The sequence below is a fragment of the Eptesicus fuscus genome, chromosome 19, assembly GCF_027574615.1.
Source record: "Eptesicus fuscus isolate TK198812 chromosome 19, DD_ASM_mEF_20220401, whole genome shotgun sequence".
Classification (NCBI taxonomy): Eukaryota; Metazoa; Chordata; class Mammalia; order Chiroptera; family Vespertilionidae; genus Eptesicus; species Eptesicus fuscus.
In genome coordinates, this window is record NC_072491.1 from 15,349,601 (window position 1) to 15,371,096 (window position 21,496).

At 39.7% G+C, this 21,496-nt stretch overlaps 1 protein-coding gene across 2 annotated transcripts in view; it reads right to left on the reverse strand.

Annotated features, from left to right (window-relative positions):
- LRP12 (LDL receptor related protein 12) overlaps positions 1 to 21,496 on the reverse strand; it is a 51,823-nt gene that overhangs the window by 22,719 nt on the left and 7,608 nt on the right. The window contains exon 2 of one of the 2 annotated variants that reach the window (XM_054708413.1): positions 3,700 to 3,756. The exons of the other annotated variant lie outside the window; for it this stretch is intronic. Coding sequence (XP_054564388.1) covers positions 3,700 to 3,756 — 57 coding nt within the window. The remainder of the gene's footprint in view (positions 1 to 3,699; positions 3,757 to 21,496) is intronic. 2 annotated transcript variants of the gene reach the window in all.

Consider the following 21,496-nt stretch of genomic DNA (forward strand, 5'->3'; position numbering starts at 1 on the left):
GCGCGAGGCCCTAACATCATCACAAGATGGCTGCCCCCACGTTGTCACAAGATGTCCACCACAAGATGGCCACCACAAGATTGCTGGCAGGGGAGGGCAGTTGAGGGCAATCAGGCCAGCAGGAGAGGGCATTTGGGGGCGAACAGGCCAGCAGGAGAGGGCATTTGGGGGTGATTGGGCCAGCAGGGGAGGGCAGTTGCGGGTGATTGGGCTGGCAGGGGAGGGTAGTTGGGGGCGACCAGGCCTGCAGGGGAGGGCAATTGGGGGTGACCAGGTCAGCAGGGGAGGGCAGTTAGGGGCGAACAGGCCTGCAGTGGAGGGCAGTTGGGGGCAACCAGGCCGGCAGGGGAGGGCAGTTGGGGGCGACCAGGCTGGCAGGGGAGGGCAGTTGGGGACCATCGGGCCAGCAGGGGAAGGCAGTTGGGGGCCATCGGGCCAGCAGGGGAGGGCAGTTGGGGGCCATCAGGCTGGCAAGGAAGGGAAGTTGGGGGCGATCTGGCTGGCAGGAGAGGGTAGTTGGGGGCCATTGGGCTGGCAGGGGAGGGTAGCTGGAGGCCATTGGGCTGGCAGGGGAGGGTAGTTGGGGGCCATCGGGCTGGCAGGGGAGGGCAGTTGGGGGCCATCGGGCCGGCAAGGAAGGGGAGTTGGGGGCGATCTGGCTGGCAGGAGAGGGCAGTTTGGGGCCATTGGGCTGGCAGGGGAGGGCAGTTGGGGACCATCGGGCTGGCAGGGGAGGGCAGTTGGGGACCATCGGGCCAGCAGGGGAGGGCAGTTGGGGGCCATCAGGCCGGCAGGGGAGCAGTTAGGTGTCAATCAGGCCAGCAGGGGAGTGGTTAGGGGGCAATCAGGCTGGCAGGCAGAAGCGGTCAGGGGCCAATCAGGCAGGCAGGCAGGCGAGTGGTTAAGGGCCAGGAGTCTCAGATTGTGAGAGGGATGTCTGACTGCTGGTCATTGGACATCCCCCAAGGGGGTCCCAGATTGGAGAGGGTAGAGGCTGGGCTGAGGGACACCCCCCTTCCCATGCACGAATTTCGTGCACTGGGCCTCTAGTACAATATAAAATTATAATGCATAATAACTATGCTATAAATATATAATTGTTCAATAAATATTTGATAATACATTAAATATTATCTATAATAATAAAACCGTAATATGCTAATTAGACTGGACAGCCTAATGACCTTCTGGACGTCCTTTCGGACGAAGCCGGGGCTGTGAGGGCTGGGACAGAGACCTCAGCTGTTAGGGCCGAGCTCCATGCACGAATTTCGTGCATTGGGCCTCTAGTAATTATATAATACAGAAATATACTACACAAAACATACTGAATAAAACATAAATAAGATGTAATAACATAGCATATAATATTAAAGTATAATATGTAAAACTTACAATACAACCATTACTTTTCTTTCTGAAACTTAAAGGGAGCACTCTACTTTAAAAGCTTAAGTGTCTCATAAACTTTCTGGAGACAGATAATGCCTTTAAAATCAGTAATATCCTAAACTAATGTGTGTGATCTTTTAAAAAATGTACTGTTTATATTCTCTACTCACTTTCTTCATTTAAAGGATAGTTTCTTGAGTTCATATGTTCTACTTCTATATTCTGATATCCTAAAAACCTTCACGGATTCATTATCACTCAAAATGCAATAAGCTTTCTTTCCCGTCTTCATTGAAACATGGACAAAAGGCATTCTGTATGATATTGGTCCAAAGACCCGATGAGGAAGATGGCACCAAAAGCTGAGAAGGAAGCCCCTGCCCCTTCCAAAGCCGAAGCCAAAGCAAAAGCTTTGAAGGCAAAGAAAGCGGTGCTGAAAGGCGTCCACAGCCACACCAAAAACGAGATCCGCACGTCACCCACCTTCCGACGGTCAAAGACACTGAGGCTCCGAAGGCCGCCTAAAATTCCTCGGAAGAGCGCACCAGGAGAAACAAGCTTGACCACTATGCCATCATCAAATGGCCCCTGACTATGGAGTCAGCCATGGAGAAGATAGAAGACAACAACACACTTGTGTTCTTTGTGGACGTCAAGGCCAACAAGCACCAGATCAAACAGGCGGTGAAGAAGCTCTATGACACTGATGGAGAGAAGGCGGCACATGTTCGACTGGCTCCTGACTATGATGCTTTGTTTTTCTTTTTCTTTTTTAATATATTTTTATTGATTTCAGAGAGGAAGGGAGAGGGAGAGAGAGAGAGAGATAGAAACATCAATGATGAGAGAGAGTCACTGATCAGGGTGTTGACCTTGGCCACATCATTGATTGGCTGCCTCATGCACATCCCCGACTGGGGATCAAGCCCACAACCTGGGCATGTGCCCCTGACCGGAATCAAACTGTGACATCCTGGTTCATAGGTTGATACTCAACCACTGAGCCATGCCGGCTGGGCCAGTCTATGGTATTTTGTAATGGAAGCCCAAATGGACTAATATAGTTCTCAAGATTTTTAAAAGCATAAAAGGGATCCTGAAGCCAAAAATTTTGAAAATCACTGAATTAGACAATAACCATTTAATTGTGTGAATTAAAATGTTGGTAAACAAACTTCTTACTTCACAGGTACAACTTGAAAAAGTAATCACAATTCTCATTAGCTATTTGAAATAGAAAAATTAAAGTCATCTTTAAAATAACCTTATTTTTACTTGACGTATATAATTATATACCATTTGATAGCATATGAAAATGGTGAAACAAACTAAAAGAATTAATACAGGCTACTAAGGCACTTGCTTTGCTTTTCATTACCAGAAAACCAAGCTTGTTGATGTGTTTAGCTAGTGCATACTAACTCTTAGAGTATTTGTTAAATCTATTAACTTTCTGAATAAAAAATCAGACATAAGAAACTTTTAGCTTTGCTTCATACGAGAAAAAACAACCAAACAAGTAACAAGATGACAGGAAGAAATCAGATTGATAAATACACTAAGTGCAATTTTTTAAACTACAAAATTTATTAAAAATATAGGGAAATAATAAAGTAACAGTGAGAAACTATTTTAATATATGCAAAAATAAAAGATTTTGCTCTTCTAGTAATTGCAGTTGATAGCAAAAATGGTAACAAAACTGTGCAAGTCACTAAGAATGAACATTTTAATAGTTATGGGCCTTTAAGAATTATTAAGTTATAAAAGCTTAGATGAGTGGGAAGATGTATTTACTCAATGAATTTCTGAATTTCATGGACACAAATATATTGTAGTTGCTTTTTAATGGCATATAAATTGTGCCTTTTTAATGGCATATAAATTGTGCACTCAAATACAACAGCTTTATGTATAGTAGTCTAATCTAAAAATCAAGCCAAGTGCTTAATTTCTAAGGCCTAATGCTACATTCAAAATTACATTTTAATAAATTTCATTTCATATAACTTTGTATGTAAAGAAAATACTAATTCATTTTGAGCTAACTTCTCTTGGCTCAATGTTTTTATGAAAAATAATTATGCAGTCCATTTGGAAAAATATAATCAACCCATGGGCATGCAGATATCAATTTTTATCTTATGAGAATTTCTCCATGTTCCAGTTACTTCATTCCTTATTACATGCTGCAAAAAGCAGTAATAATTTTTATAGCCAAATATCACTTCATAAGATACCAGGTGGCTTTCAATATTTACCATATAAGTCATGCATGAAATTTAAACATTACAAAAAATGACTTACCAGTTGACACTCCTGAAATATGCACATTTTCAGAATGTTCTGCAAGAGCACCATTTCCTAAAATTAAACATAATGGATAAACTAATTTCCAAGATAAAATTTATAACAATTTTCAGATTCTCCCTTTAAAAGAAACTAACCACATAGAGCTACGTGTAATATTCAGAAACTAAATTAAAGTGTCCTATGTATTCTTCAAAACAACACAAACCCCAACATTTTAATGGTAGTAGGGAAAACACAATATTTTTGAATTCACAAAAACACAGTGTAATATATAAAGGTCAAATATACACTTCTGAGTAAAACCAGAAAGAATTTCCTATCAAGTTAATAGTCAAAAGAGAACCTCATATCACTACTAGGAAAGGGAGAATCATGTACTTTAAAAAACATATATTTTTTATAGAGAGAACAGGAGAGGGAGAGAGATAGAAACATCGATGATGAGAGAGAATCATTGATTGGCTGCCTCCTGCACACCTGATTGAGCCAGCAATCCAGCATGTGCCCTGACCTGGAATTGAACCTTGACCTTCTGGTTCATAGGTTGACATTCAACCACTGAGCCACGCAGGCTGGGCGAGAATCATGTACTTTTAAAAATCATATTCCTCTAAGAGCACGCTCAATCCGTCAACAGTGTGGCTATTGCTAGGGTCACACATGTTGGCACATTTAAAAAAATGCCTACATTGTCTCTTTCAACCTTAAGACCATTAGGGACAAAATTATATCTTATTTTTGGTATCCCCTGATTTTCTATACATCCTATCACAAAGTTTGGGACATGGAACCATTCAAATACACTTCTAGTAATATATGTGACCAGAGAACAGGAAATTTTGAAGGGTAACTATTCCATTGCTAGGAAGATTGTTCAAGTTTATTAGAGGTTCTATTATGGGAGCCAAGGACACAGTAGGCCTACAATCACTCTGGATCCTGGAGTCCTTTTATTAGCCCCTCTCTCTGTTCCCTTCAGACCTTCCCTTTCTTCTGGTTCCTTTGTCTCCTCCTGATGACATATTCAGGTCTTTCCCTTCCATAAAAGAAAACTTCTTTCTAGCCCAGTACACCTACCTGTTTCTGCTTTCCTATCTTGGTCTTTCTCTTCTTAGTTAAACTTTCTGAAAGAATCTATGCTCACTAATGGAGCTTCCTTACATGCCATTTGCTCCTGAACCTGCCTCAGATTTTGAACATCACCTTTTCTCAGCCTGGTACAGGCCAGTGCACTGCTACCAGTTACCTGCTTAACTCCTTCAACTCAGCTCAGGGAATAGATCTCCATCCATCTCAGGATGCATTAGGAGTCATCCTTAATGTTCGCACCATACATCAAATTACCGTATTTTCCAGCGTATAAAACGACTGGGCATATAAGATTTTCCTGGGTTAAAAAGTCGTCTTATATGCTGGAAAATACAGTAGTCCAATATATCTAATCCATTATATCTAATCCCATCAATATAGTCCAATATACCGTATTTTCCAGCGTATAAAATGACTTTTTAACCCAGGAAAATCTTATACATCCAGTCGTCTTATATGCCAGAAAGTACGGTAATACTGAATCATGAGCATACTACCACCATAACTCTATCATCCTGTTTTGGGTTATTAATGTACCCATCGTCTACACCAAATTTTGAGTGTCTTAAGAGCAAAAAAGTCTCCCTCCCTTTGTTTCTTTTCTCTTCTTTTTCACTCTCTATTTCCCAGTTTCTGACTCAGAGTGAGATCTCAGTGAATGTTTGTTGATTTAATGAGTCAAAATGACCAGATCTTGAAATTAAGCACAAAACATCCTTTGTGTAATTAACAATTCGATTTCAGGTTACAGTTTGCTTAGAGGATTAAAAATAAAAAAAGGAAATAAAAGGGTAAAGAAATACAAAGAGGAAGACGGGCATTCTTTCATTAGTGAATTAAGTTAGAAAACTACAAAGGAAAGAGATTTCAGATCCAGTTGTTCGCTTAGATTACAGGTTTAGAGAGCTGCTTCTCTGCACTATCCTTTAAATATAAAATGTTTGCTAAATGACTATTCAGACCTCTGGAGCAACTTCAATTTTTAGACTGAAAGGGACTCAACTCTGCATTAGCTTCAGCTACTTGTTGCGGGGGGGGGGGGGTGAGGGGGGGGGGAGAAGGGAGCGCGCGGGGCGGGGGTGAGGGGAGGGGGAGAAGGGAGCGCGCGGGGGGGGGGGGGGGGGGAGAACCAAGCCAAAGGCATGATACTTTTATGCATCATTTTTGATCTTCAATGACTCCTAGGTTCTTAATGGCTTTAATAAATATATTTAAAGAATTCTTTTTTTTCTATTAGCACCTTTTCTCAGCCTGGTACAGGCCAGTGCACTGCCACTAGCTACCTGCTTAACTCCTTCAACTCAGCTCAGGGAATAGATCTCCATCCACCTCAGGATGAATTAGGAGTCCTTAATGCATCATTTTTTATCTTAACCTCTAATGAAGTTCATCTCATAATTTTTCACTTTCACAGACTCTTTAAAATAGTACCCTGCAGTTTATCCCATCAACTTGACATTTTCCTATTAAAATATCATATATGAGGTTGAGAATTATCCTTTTTCATATAACTTAAAAAAGTACCAATCTATAATAATAAAAGCATAACACGCTAATTAGACCAGACAGCCGAACGATCTTCTGGACGTCATTCCGGATGTCCTTCCAGACAAAGCCAAAGTGGTGGGGGCCGAGGCAGTGCCGGTTAGGGGCAATCAGGCAGGCAGGCAGGCAGGCAGAGTGGTTGAGGGGCGATCAGTCAGGCAGGCAGAGGCGGTTAGGGGTGATCAGGCAGGCAGACGAGTGGTTAGGGGCGATCAGGCAGGTAGTCAGACATCCCTCGTGGAGTCCCGGATTGCAAAAGGGTGCAGGCCAGGCCGAGGGACCCCCCTCCCTCGTGCACGAATTTTGTGCACCAGACCTCTAGTGTAAATATATTTAGCCCTACTATATAGGTGTGCTTCCCCAAGTGAATGAAGAGAAATATAGATAGACATTCTCTTACCTAACTACAATGATATTACTTCAGTGAAATTAATTATAATTTAGCCAAGTCATAGTCAGATTTCCCTGGGTATCTCATAAATGTCTTTTTACAGTTGGTTTATTTGAAGCAGGACCCATAGGAAATCTTAGTATTTCATTTGGTTAGTGTGTTTAAGTCTCTCAACCTATAGTAATACTCCCTTATTTTCCATACTGCAGACTTGTTACAGAAATCAGATCCGTTGTCCTGTAAGAGGCCCATATTTAGTGGTGTCACTAAACTTTGTTCATCTAGCTCTAGAGCAGTGGTTCTCAACCTTCCTAATGCCGCGACCCTTTCATACAGTTCCTCATGTTGTGGTGACCCCCAACCATACAATTATTTTCGTTGCTACTTCATAACTGTAATTTTGCTACTGTTATGAATTGTAATGTAAATATCTGTGTTTTTCGATGGTCTTAAGTGACCCTGCTAGCAATTCTCAACCTGTGGGTCGCGACCCACAGGTTGAGAACCGCTGCTATAGAGCCTAAGACCTATTTTATCTAGGATTTTTACATCTGTATTCACCGGAGATATTGTCTATAGTTTAATTTATTGTGTGTCATCCTTGCCAGGTTTTGGTATCAAGGTTATGTTGGCCTTGTAGAATGTGTTAGGAAGTATTGCCTCTTCTTCAATTTTTTGGAAGAGTTTGAGAAGGATGGGTATCAAGTCTTTTTTGAATGTTTGGTAGAATTCACTAATGAAGCCATCTGGTCCTGGACTTTTATTTTTTGGGAGGTGTTTTCAATTTCCTCACTGTTGATTAGTCTATTGAGATTTTCCAATTCTTCATGATTCAGTCTATAAATGTTAAATATATCTGTAAACTTACCTATTTCTTCTAGGTTATTGAATTTGGTGGCATCTAGTCTTTCAAAGTATTCTAGTGTGATCCTTTCTAAATCTGTGATGCCTTTGGTAACTTTTCGTCTTTCATTATTGATTTTGTTTATATGAGTCTTTTCTCCTTTTCCTTAGTGAGTCTAGCCAAGGGTCTGTCAATTTTATTCATCTTTTCAAAGAACCAGCTCTGTATACTCTTTTTACTCTCTACTTAAATATGCTCTAATTTTTATTATTCCCTTTCTTCTGCTGACTTTGGGTTGCTTTTGTTCTTCTTTTTCTAGTTCTTTTGGTAAGATGTGAAGTTAGTTTGTTTACTTGGAGTTAGCTTATTTTTTGAGATAGGCATGCAATGATATAAACTTCCCTATTACTGCTTCTGCTGCATCCCAGAAGTTTTGATATGTCATATTATTGTTCTCATTTGCCTTTCTATATCTTTTGATCTCACCTTTTATTTCTTATTTGACCCAGTTATTTTTTAGTAGTATGTTGTTTAATCTCCATGTGTTTGTGGGTTTCTTTACTTTCTTTTTGCATTTCATTTCTCATTTCAAAGCATTGTGGTCAGAGAATATGCTTGGTATGATTTCAATCTTCTTGAATTTATTGAGGCTAGTTTCGTAATCAAACATATGGTGTATCCTTGAGAATGTATACTCTGATGTTCTGTGATGAAAGGCTCTGTAAATATAAATTATATCCATTTGGTCTAATGTGTCATTTCAGGCTGATATTTATTTTCTTTTTGGATGATCTATCTAGAGCTGCCAATGGAGTATTAAGGTTCCCAACTATGACTGTTGTTTTTGTCTGTTTCTCCCTTTAGTTCTGTTAGTAGTTGCTCTATGTATTTTGGTGCTCTCTGACTGAGTGCATATATATATTAAGAAGTGTTATGTCCATCTTTGTCTCTCGTTATCTTTGTTACCTTGCAATCTATTTTGTCACATGTAAGTATGGCTACACCTGGTTTTCTGTGGGTGCCATTTGCTTGGAAAATAATTTTCCACCCTTTCACTTTGAGTCCAACTTCGTCTTTGCAGTTTAGATGTGTCTCCTGAAGGTAGACTATGGTTAGGTTTTGTTTTTTGATCCAATCTGCTACCCTGTGCCTCTTAATTGGCGAATTCAGTCCATATTCATTTAGGGCAGTGGCCGGCAAACTCATTAGTCAACAGCGCCAAATATCAACAGTACAATGATTGAAATTTCTTTTGAGAGCCAAATTTTTTAAACTTAAACTTCTTGTAACGCCATTTCTTCAAAATAGACTCGCCCAGGCCGTGGTATTTTGTGGAAGAGCCACACTCAAGGGGCCAAAGAGCCGCATGTGGCTCGCGAGCTGCAGTTTGCCGACCACGGATTTAGGGTAATTATTGATGTATGAGGATTTCCTATAGCCATTTGATCTTTTGTTTTCTGGTAGTTCTGTGCCTCCATTGGTTATTTTCCTTTGTGTTTTTGTCTGTTGTTTTTGTTTGGTGGTATTCCATACTCGCTTCCTGTTTAGTCTTCTTTTAAACCATGTGTCTGTTTTGGTTTATCTATCTATCTATCTATTTATTTATTTTGTGTGTGTGGTTACCATTAGGTTTATGAAAAATCAAGTTCCATATGTACTAGTACAGTAATCCTTTTTCTTTTTAATGTATCTGATCCCATCCTCCTTTGCAAATTCAGACCTTTATCTCCTCCCCTTTCATGCTTTAAAAAATCTATATCTATATCTATATCTATATATTTTATTGATTTTTTACAGAAAGGAAGGCAGAGGGATAGAGAGTTAGAAATATCGATGAGAAAGAAACATCGATCAGCTGCCTCCTGCACACCCACTATTGGGGATGTGCCCGCAACCAAGGTACATGCCATTGACTGGAATCGAACCTAGAACCCTTCAGTCCACAGGCTGATGCTCTATCGACTGAGCCAAACCGGTCAGGGCCCCTTTCATGCTTTTATTGTCACAAATTATCCCTGTTTATTTGTAAGGTTATTGTGGATCTTGTTCATAATTTTGTGACCTTTTGTTTTAGGTAAATAACTCCCTTGAGTATTTCCTGCAGTGGAGACCTTCTGGTGATAAATATCCTTAGCTTCTGTATGTCAGGAAAAATCTTGATTAATCCGTCATATCTAAAGGACAACTTTGCTGGATATATTATTCCTGGCTGGTAATTTCTCTTTCATTAATTTGAATATTTGGTTCCATTCTCTTCTTGCTTGTAGCATTTCTGCTAGGAAATCCGATGATAACTTAATGGACTTCCCTTTATAAGTTACTTTCTTCTGTTTTTTTTTTTTTTTTTGCTGCCTTGAGAATTTTTTTGTCATTAATTTTTGACAGTTTTAATACAATTTGTCTTGGAAAAGGCCCTTTTGGATTGACGTGATTAGGTGTTTGGTTTCTTGGATCTAATTCTTTCCATAGGTTTGGAAAGATTTCATCAATTATTTGTTTGAATAGCCTCTCCATTCCCTCTCCCTCTTTTCTTCTTCTGGTATGCCTATTATATTTATATTGCTCTTTTTGATGGAATCAGATAGTTCTAGTAGAATTCTTTTTTTTTTTTTTAATGCTCAAATCTCTCTTCTTCCCTCTGTATCATTTCTATCTTTGATATCACTAATTCTGTCCTCCATCTGGTTGGCTCTATTTCCTATACTTTTATTCATCCTTAATTATTTTTATTGAATTCTATATCTCTGGAATTTGTTTGGTTCTTTTTAAAAGTTTCAATCTCTTTGGTAAAGTACTTGTTTTATTTGTTGATGTGTTTTCTGAGATCATTAAATTGCCTGGCTGTATTCTCTTGCATCTTGTTAATTTTTTTCATAACTGTAATCTTGAATTCTCTGTCATTTATGTCACATAATTCCATATCTTTAAGTTTGATCTCTGGAGAGTTTTCATTTTCTATTTGAGCTGCCTCACTATCTTGGTTATTCATGGTTATTTGATGGATTCCTTCTCTGTCTAGGCATCTATGAGTGGTACCTCTCTAGCAGATTACTATGCAGAAGCCTTTCTATTATTTTCCAGTAGGTGGCACTAAATCTTAAGTTTTTAGCTGTCTTGCACTTCTCTGGCTTTTCAGAACTCTGTGGGGTAGTACTGCCTGGGTAGATGGTTTCCTCTACTGTGCTCTGGTCCCCCCTGCTGTCTCGGGGAGCCATCTCACAGGGGAATTAGGTGTGCATTGGACTCCAAATTGTGGAATCCCAGTGCTGTCCTCCACAGCCAGGCACTGCTGTCATTACAACAATGCGTGTGTGTGTGGGGAGCCCGGCCAGCTTCTTTGCTGTTTTGCCCGTCAAGTTATGGTGACCTTGGACTTCTGCGGGGTCTTCCCAGTGCTCAGAAATAGCCGCAGAGTGCACCCTTTGCTCAGGGAAAAAATGATTCTGTGGTACTAGTTCTCGAGCTTGCAGATCATGTGCTACACAACAGGACACCAAAGGCAAAGCACGCCTCCACGACTTAGCTTCTGAGTCAGGAATGCTGACTGCCAGGCAACTACAGCAGCATCTCTGACCTGTGTCCCTGCCCAGGTCACCAGGCTCACCCACAGCTCATACTGCTCACTCCTGCGGGAATGCCCACTGAATCTCTCTCCTGGCGGAAGTGAGTGCCAGCCACAACCTGATTCCTCCCCTCTCTGGGGTGAGCCCTCCTGTGAACGCCCAGCTGTAGGGCTGCATCTCTGGCTCATCTCAGCTTTTCTCCCTTCTTACCTCCCCAGTTCGCTCCTACTTGCCCGCCTTAAGATGTTTCAATGTGCAGATCTTCCAGGAATATTGTGCATTGAGCAGGGAATTCTTTGCTGAGTTATAAGTGTTCAAAATGTTGAAACTTCAAGGGGGGAGACCAAAGGAATCTCTCATGCCACCATTCCTCTGACGCCTCTACTTTTATTACTTAATCAAAAGGAAAATGATAAAAATTAAGATAAAAATTAATAAAACATGTTAATTACAGTATTTATAAATGTGAACATAATTAAAAAATCTAATGTTCAATATTAAAGAAACAGTTTATGAAGAGAAAGTGATAGGAAAAAGTGCCAGATATATGTCAAGTAATATCAATAAACCTACCAAAAATTACCATTTCTAGTAGTCAAGTATGAATGCTCACATCATTACCTTCTAAACACATTTTTACTATGTCTTTATTGAAAATTATGAACACTTAATAGAACAGTTTGATTTTTACATATTTACTAAATTAGTATATGGTTTTTATTTGCATTTCTTTAAGTTAATTTTTGTTTCCAATTTTATTAGTCATCCAATTACTGACCCTATAATTACCTTTTGTCCATCTACTAAGGAAGAAAATTAACATTTTATATAGAAAGTATTTGCATAAGTTATTTAATAGCCTCACAAAAAAACCCTGAAGGTAGGTAGCGGAAAACCCAATAATCTAGCATCTTGCTATTTAGAAATCTGATATAGAAAACCAAAATTAATTAAAAAACATCAATGAGCTGGCATCTATGGCTCATCTATCAGTACCACAAGCAGATGTGCTCTAGTTATGAATTTAAAAGAGCAAATGTGCCCTAGCCGGTTGGCTCAGTGGATAGAGTGTCAGCCTGAAGACTGAGGGGTCCCAGGTTTGATTCTGGTCAAGGGCACATGTTTGGGTTGTGGGCTCGATCCCCAGTGGGGGGCATGCAGGAGGCAGCCAATCAATGATTCTCTCTCACCACTGATGTTTCAATCTCTCCCTCTCCCTTCCTCTCTGAAATCAATAAAAAAATATATTTTTTAAAAAAGAGCATATGTATCAGGAATTAGTTTGCATGTAAACTACACTGAATTTAGGGAGATCTGAAAATAAAACTACAAAAAAGCAATATACTGTTACGGTTAAGAGAAGAGGCCAGAACCATCCTTTCTGGGTTCAAATCCTAGCTCTTCTGCTTACTAATTATATAGCCTTAGCTAAGCCACTTAACTTCTCTGGTTTCTTATCTGTAAAGTGAACATACTAACAGTATCTATGCTGCCAGGATTGTTATGAGTGTACATAAGCATACAGTGATTAGAACACTGTCTAGCACACAGAAACTACTGCTGTGTTTACTATTGTTACAAATACGTGTTTATAGAAGTCCCTCCTTGCCTCTGCTACTTCATATACACAGCTTGCCATTCAAATACAGTTAAACCTAGTTTCTCGAACATCTCCCATCTTGAACAATTTGATTCTTGACCAAGCTGTTCATAGAAAAAAAAAAATGTTTTGGTTGTTGTTGAAGCCAACTTCGGTTTAAAGGACAACTCTTTCAAGCTGATACCTCAGCAGGACAAAAATTGTCTCTCAGACCACAAACAAAGGAGAGAATGTTTTCCTTGTTGGGGACGTCACCAATTAGCACAATTTTAACGCATAAAGAGGCCATCAAGAGTGCTAATGTTGCTAAGGGTGTGAGAGAAACAATGATCACAGCAACTGAAAAGGTAGCAAAACTGCTGCTGATTGGTATAAAGGAAAAGCAGTTAGCCCACGCAGTAATATGTGAAAAATCAAAGATGCTGCATGCTGACCTGAGAGACACCCCTGGAAGGAGTGCTGAAAGTGATTCCTTTAAGGCCAGTAGGGGGTGGTTAGATAAACTTAAGAAGTGTTTATTTACAGATTAAACAGTCCATTAGACATGTACTGTATATAAGAAGTTTAACTAGGGAATCATTGCTGGGGGTCTGGAATGAATTAACTCAATTTACATTATTTCTAATGGGGAAAAATGACTCAATTTTCGAACAAATTGCTTCTTGAACAGCTTTCCGGAACGAATTAAGTTCGAGAACTGAAGTTCCACTGTACTGTACTGTACTGTACTGTGACTATTTCAAAATATTTGTATTTTAGCCCTAGCCAGGTGGTTCAGTTGGTTGGAGCATCATCCCATATATTAAAAAAAATAATAATAAAAAAATGTATTCCTATACTCTAGCAGTGAAAAATACAAAAAAATTAAGAAAATAATTACATTTACAATAGCACACACAAAAAAGTAAATTTAACAAAGGAAATACTCTGAAACTACAAAACACTGTTGAAAGAAATTAAAGAAGGCCAACATAACTGGAAAGACATCTCATGTTCATGGATCAGAAGGATCTAAATTGGCAAGATAGCAATACTCCTCAAACTGATCAACAGACTCAATTTAATACCTAACAAAATCCAAGCTGCCCCCACCCATCACCCCAAATTGAGAAACTAATCCTAAAATTCACACAGAAATTCAAGGAATCCAGAATAGTAAAACAATCTTCATAAGAAATAATAAATTTGGATTCACATTCCTGATTTCAAAACTTACTATAAAGCTATAGTAACGAAGGCAGTGTGATAACTGGCATAAGGACAGACAGAGAGGCATATAGAACTGTCAATCAAGAAATAAGTTACGGCCTACTGATTTTCAACAAGACTGCCAGGATAATTCAATGGGGAAAGAAAAATATTTTCATCAAATTGGGATGAGGCAACTGGTTACCCACATGCAAAAAAATGATTTTTGATCTCCTACCTCACACTTTATATAACAACTAGAGGCCCAGTGCACGAATTCGTGCACAGGTGGGGTCCAGCTGGCCGACCCCAGTCGGGGTGGATCAGGGCTGGGCCAGTTGGGAAGAGGAGACAGCGGAAGATTGGCTGGCCGGCCTCACCCCCTGATCGGGCTGGTTCGCTGGTCACAGTGGGCATCACAACAACCGGTCGTTCTGGTTGTTATGGCATTCTGGTTGCTGGCTTTTTATATATATAGATTACTCAAAATGGACCAGGCATCTAAATATAAATGCTTAAACTATAAAACTCTTAGAAGAAAACATAAGAATTAATCTTCATGACCTTGGATTAGGAAATGGATATTTAGATATAACACCAAAGCACAAGCAACAAAAGTAAAAACAGGTAAATTGAACTGTCTCAAATCAAGGAAACACTTGTGCTTCAAAGGTCACCAGCAAGAAAGTGAAAAGTCAAACCACAGAATGGGAGAAAATATTTGTGAATCACATATCTGACAAGGGGTTAATATCCACAATACACAAAGAACTCTTACAGCTCAACAACACAAAGACAAATAATCCAACAACTTAGAAATGAGCAAAGACTTTAAATAGACATTTCCAAAAACATAGACAAATGGCCAAAAACACATGAAAAGAAGAGCATATCATAACTCATTAGGGAAATGAAAATCAAAACTGCAATGTGATACCACTTCACCTGTGCTACATGCATGAACCATGATAACACTGTGTTAGGTTAAGGAAGCCAGACACAATAGATCACATATAGTATGATTTCCATTTATATAAAATGTCCAAAATAGAAAAATCCATAATGATATAAAGTTCCTCAGTGGTTGCCAGGGAGTAGGGGAAAGGGAAAAGGGACAGTGATTGTTAATAGGTACAGGGTTTCCTTTGGGATTGAAAGAGTCTGTAATTAGATAGTGGTGATATTTGGAAGGCCCTCTGAGCATATTAAAACAACTGAAATGTATACTTAAAAAGATGGAACTTCATTGTATGAAAGTGTTATTTTTTTAAAAAGCATAATAAATACACTATGACCAAGTGGTTTATCCTCCAAATAAAAGGCTAAATATTAAAAAAATCAATGTAATTCACTATACTAACAATAAAAAGAAAAATCACATAATGACAAAGATAGATGAAGAAAAGCATTTTTCAGAATACATAATCCATTCATGATAAAAACTCTCAGCACATTAGGAATAGAGTGGAAATGTGTTTTAGCCTTATTCACTGACATTAACCCTAGGTAGTGATCCCATTCCAGCAGTGCTAATAGTAGGTTTCCCCTTAATCTCCCACCCTTTTTACCACAGTGAATATTCTTATGTATAAGTAATAATGTTAGTGACAACTCTAAGTCATTATTTAGATAATACTGGGGCTATATTTTGGTTAATTCTGTGGCTACTACCTTTCCAGCAAATAAGTTTGGTCTTAAAGTGTCATCCCTATCAGACTAAAAATACCCAATTGATAGAATACAAGAGTCCTACCCTTGGACTTGAGCCTTGAGTTCCAATCAATGCTCACTTAGCATCTCCATTTCAAACCCCCCCCCCCCCGCCGCCCCCAACACACACACACACACACACACACACACACACACACACACACACACTCCACCTCAGATCCTTCAGATTCCACTTCTCATGGGACCAATCCATCTCCACTAGTTATCTTATTGGCTCATTTTGTTCTAAGGCCCATTCATGAGAAGGGATCTCTTTCTTATAAGCTCATCTCTATTATCTTCCTTAGTGAAAGAGAGTTTAACCACACTAGAACAAAGCTACAGCTGTTAACTTTTGCTTTCCTAACATAGTACCTACACAGTTCATAAACACTCTCCTTCCCTAATCTTAACAGGCAAAATAATCACAACTGGAACACTAAAATCTTTTACACTGTTCCTGACCATTGAAATCAATAACAACAACAAAAAGGTTACAAGGGTATCTAAAAGAATGGATTAACAGATAAAGAAAATAGCAGCAGTAGGGGAGGGGAGGTTAGCTGCCATGAGAGGGAGAGAAAGAAAAGGAATAGAGGGAGGAAGAAATCTAGGACTGAGTAACTGATCTTGTAAATATGAACACAAAGTCTAAGAAGTAATTAGTAAATGTATTCCAGCATATTAAAAGATAACATATCATTACCAGTTTGTTATGGCCTATTCCATAAATGTAAAAGTAGTTCAACATTAGGAGTCACATGACTGTAATTTACTCCTTTCATGGATAAATGGATTCATTTATTCAACTGGTACTGTCTGGCATTATGTTAGGTATGTTTCCCTTATATAACTCTGGCCCTCATAATGACCTTATGCTTGTCTTGGCAATGAAGAAACGTAATGTGACAATTTAAATACCTATTCTCAAAAACCTATTAATACAGGAATTTAAAAAATATCTCCGATTTGATTAATAATACCATAAAGCCAGAGCAAATGTCACTTAAAACTTTAAAAAAAGAGAGAGGAGGGAGGGGCGGTTAGGAAACCATTAAATTAAAACTTAGATATCAACAATTGCAAAGTATGGACCTTATTTGGATCTTAATAGAAACAATTCTAAAATGTCATGTTTTTATGACAACTAGGCTAATATGTATATGGCTGGATATTTGATGATAATTAGGTATTGTTAATTTTTTAAGTGTGATAATGGTACTGGGGTTAAATTTTTTTTAAAGCCCTCACATTTTAGAGATACATACTGAAATATAAATATATTAGATGTCTGGGATTTGCTTCAAAATCATTTGTGATTAGAGAGGGGACAGAAGTGTAGATAAAAAGGCTGGCATATAATAATCATTTTTTGAAGCTGGATGTTGGGTATATAAGGTTAATTACACTAGTTTAATCTACTTTTGAATGTTTGAAAATTTCCAAAGCACGACGTTTTAAAAATGTTTTTAATTATAAATACAAAGAAAAAAAATCAAAGGACAAAAAACAAAAAGCGAAACACTAAAGTCTAAATTATTAGAAAGCCTTCTAAGGATATTATTATTGAACACTGCTCTCACTTAAAAATTTTTTTTTATTACTTAACTTTTAATTGAAATATAAAAATGCACAAATTGCAAGTTTAAAGTTCTATAAGTTATCCTCAAAAAACCTCTGTATCTGTGTAAACTATCACTTAGATCAAGAAATAGAATATAGCCTTAACCAGTTTGGCTCAGTGGATAGAGCATCAGCCTGTGGACTGAAGGGTCTCAGGTTTGATTCTGGACAAGGGCACATGCCTAGGTTATAGTCTAGATCCCTGGCTCTGGTGGGGGTGTGCGGAAGGCAACCAATCAACGTGTCTCTTTCATATAGATGTTTCTCTCTCCTGCTCCATTCCACTCTCTCTAAAAATCAATGGAAAAGTATCCTCAGGTGAGGATTAACAACAACAAAAAGAAATAGAATGTAACCTGCACCCCAAAAGCTACCCTGTACCCCTCTCAATTACTACCCCCCATAGACAATGATTCTTCTGTATTCTAACTTCTTAGATTGTAATCATACATCACCTATAATTTAGTGACTGACTTCATTTGACCAACATGTGAAATTCACCCACACTACATCAGTGTTTTTTGTTGTTGTTTTTTTTCCCCTTCCCATTATTGTGTAGCAAGTTATTCTCAAAGCCTGGTCAGTGGACTCCTGGGAATCCACAAAACCCTTTCAGAGTTGAACAGAATACATTGATACAGTTACAGATTCCATGTTGTAACTAAACTTTTTAAAAAAAGTATTACCAAAAATATATATATATATATTACTTGTCAAGTTCTGGTATAGCATCAAAGAATACTCATTTATCTGAAAAGGCTACTGGAATACTTTTCCCTTTACAATTACATATCTATTTGAAGCCAGACTTTCTTCCAAAACTTCAACCAAAACATGTCACAACAGACTGACTGCAGAAGCAGGGATGAGAAATAGCTGTTCTCTGTTAAGCCAGACATTACAGTAATTTACAAAAACATATAGCAATGCCACTCTTCTTGGTAAATTTTTGTTTTGAAAAATTTATCATCATTTGCCATTTTACATAACTTTATTTAATGTATGTTATTTATGGTCACATGTAATGGGTTTCTTATGTCATTTTAAATGAGTTAAATATTTTCACAATTTTTCAATTTTAATTTCTATTATTTAAAAACATATACATCTCCCATATAAAAAGAGCATTCTTCGGATTCCTCATAATTGTTGAGTCCTGAGACCCAAAAGTTTGAGAACTACTGCTATACACTTATCCTAGTTAATTCATCTATTCTATTGCTGATGGACATATGGGATGTTTCTAGTCTGGAACTGTAACAAGTCAGGATGTTCTGAATCTTCTTGTGGATGTCTTTTGGTGTACATTATGTTCCCACTTCTAGGAGTAGAATTGCTATATCACAGGGCCTGTTTATATTCAGCTGAACTAGACACTGTTGCCCAAAGTGGTTATTAAGCATTTGAAATGTGGTTAGTCTAATTAAGATGGGCTATAAGTACATAGAATTCACACTGGATTTTGAAGACTTGGTATGAAACATTATTTTCTACTGATTACATGTCAAAATGATATATTTTAGATATACCGGGTTAAATATATTATTAACATTAATGTCACCTGTTTCTTTTTCTTTTTAATGTGGCTACTAGAAAATGTATATACATAATTTACATTTGAGGCTCACATTACAGTATTCTTTCCAAGACCCCCAGTGGATGCCTAAAACCGCAAATAGTACCGAAACCTCTATATACTATGTTTTTCCCTATACATGCATACCTTTTCACTTAGAGGAAGAACAGTACAGCTTCTCATTAGCATATTCAAATCGCCAGCACCACTACTCTTGTGCTTGGGGCCATTATTAAGTAAAATAAGGATTACTTGAACAGTTACTCTGATAATCGAGATAGCTACTAAGTGACTAATGGGCGACTAGCATACACAGTGTAGATACGCTGGAGTAAGGGATGACTCTCATGTCCTGGGCAGGATGGAGTGGGACAGCACGAGATTTCATTATGCTACTTAGACTGGCGCACAATTTAAAACTCATGAATTGTTTATTTCTGGAATATTTTACTTAATATTTTCACACCATGGCTAACCATGGGTAACTGAAGCTGCAGAAGCAAAAAACTGTGGAAAAGGAGAGGGGGGGCTACTGTCTATATCTATTGGACAGCACTGCTCCAGGGGGGAGCAGAGAAGTAAAACAGGCCAATGCCAATCCTACCTAATAAAAGAGTAATATGCAAATTAACCATCACTCCACTACACCCACAAGCCACGCCCACCAGCCAATCAGAACAAGTATACAAATAAACCCAACCAAGATGGCTACAGCCACAGAGAGCAGGAGGAAGGCTTGGGTTTCCCAGGCAATGGAGGAAGCCAAGCTTTCCGCCTGCCCTTGCCGGCCTAAGCCTCCACTCAAGGCTACAAAGTTTCAATTATAGAAGGTAAACAAATCCAAACAGAAATGGCAGCAGCCACGGAGCTGGAAAGAGCGGGAGGCTAGAGTTTCCCCCAGCAATGGAAGAAGCAAAGCTTTCCGCACACCCTGGCCAAGCCCAGGCCTCCGCTTAAGGCTACAAAGTTTCAATTATAGAAGGATAATAAACTCCAACAGAAATGGCTGCCGGCCACAGAGCGAGCAGGAGGCTTGGCTCCGCTCCAGGCTACAAAGTTTCAATTGTAGAAGGTAAAAAAATTCCAGATACCAGGGCCTCCGCTTGCGTCGCCAGGGGGCGTGGCTGGCCTGCAAAACACCACAGGCCCCTGGCCCCAGCCACCCCACTCCCCAAGGGAACCCCCACCCTGATCCGGGACACCCTTCAGGGCAAACCAGCTGGCCCCCACCTGTGCACCAGGCCTCTATCCTATCTAATAAAAGAGTAATATGCAGATTGATCATCACTCCAACACACAATATGGCTGCCCCCATGTGGTCAAAGATCCTGCCCCCATGTGGACACAAGATGGCCACCACAAGCTGGCAAGCAGGGGAGGGCAGTTGGGAGGCACCAGGCCTGCAAGGGAGGGCAATTGGAGGCGATCAACCCTGCAGGGGAGGGCAGTTAGGGGTGACCAGGCAAGCAGAGGAGGGAAGTTGGGGGCAAACAGGCTGGCAGGGGAGCAGTTAGGCATCAATCAGGCTGGCAGGCAGAAGCGGTTAGGGGCAATCAGGAAGGCAGGCAGGCGAGCAGTTGGGAGCCAGCAGTCCTGGATTGTGAGAGGGATGTCCGACTGCCCGTTTAGACATCTCTAATGTCTAAACGGGCAGTCGGACATCCCTCGAGGGGTCCCAGATTGGAGAGGGTGCAGGCTGGGCTGAGGGACACACCCCCCTCCGTGCACGAATTTCGTGCACCAGGCCTCTAGTCCTGTATAGAAGCACAGTCTCACATGTTTATGAGAAGGGCACCTCGTTTGGACGAACCAGGAAGACTTCCCAAAGGAGGTGACATCCAGAGAAAAGCCAAAGGACCGGCAGGACTTAGCCTGGTTTAAGGAAGTGTTGGAGGAAGGAAGATAGGGCCTAGTGAGTTATGCTTGTATTTTAAAAATAGGGAACTACTGTTGGGTTTTAAGCAAGAAAATTACATCATATCTGTACTCAGAAAAGTCACTCTGGCTGCTACTATATGTGGTATGATTGAATCAGGATAAAACTAGAGTCAAAAGTAGGTAGGGGCTGTAACAACAATGCAGACAAAAAAATAACAGACCTTTACAAGAAATAAACAGCAGTGGAGGGATGTGAACCTTGGGCAAAATCACGACTCTCAGCTTCCGCTTCCGATAATAATAGCTACCTCACAGAGTTCCGTCAACGGATGGTCATGGACATTGGCATCAAGTCAACACCAATAGGAATCCCCAATGTGGGTGCAATGAAGAAGGGCACTTTATTCAGTTCAACAGCTCAACTGTGATACAGCAGGGTGCAGAGAGGGTCCCGGGCCAGGCCCCTCTCTGGGTAGATGGCTCTGCTCTGCTCTGTGCTGGTCTGCTTTGCCCTGCACTGGTCTGCTCCCCTCTGCTCCGCTCCAGGGAGACATCTTCCGTGTTTCTGCTCCAGCTGGGAAAATACAGTCCTTGGTGGCTCTCAGAGCCAGAGGGGAGCTGGCTTATAGATAGACAGAAGTCCCTGCCTCTGGTCCCGGACTGGTCTGTCTTCATACAAATGAGGACTCCCCATCCTCACAGTTTGATTGATCCAAAAGGGACTGTCATCCTGATCGGTCGGAATGGAGCAGTTCTGACTGGTCGGTGGAGGGGGGATGTAGCT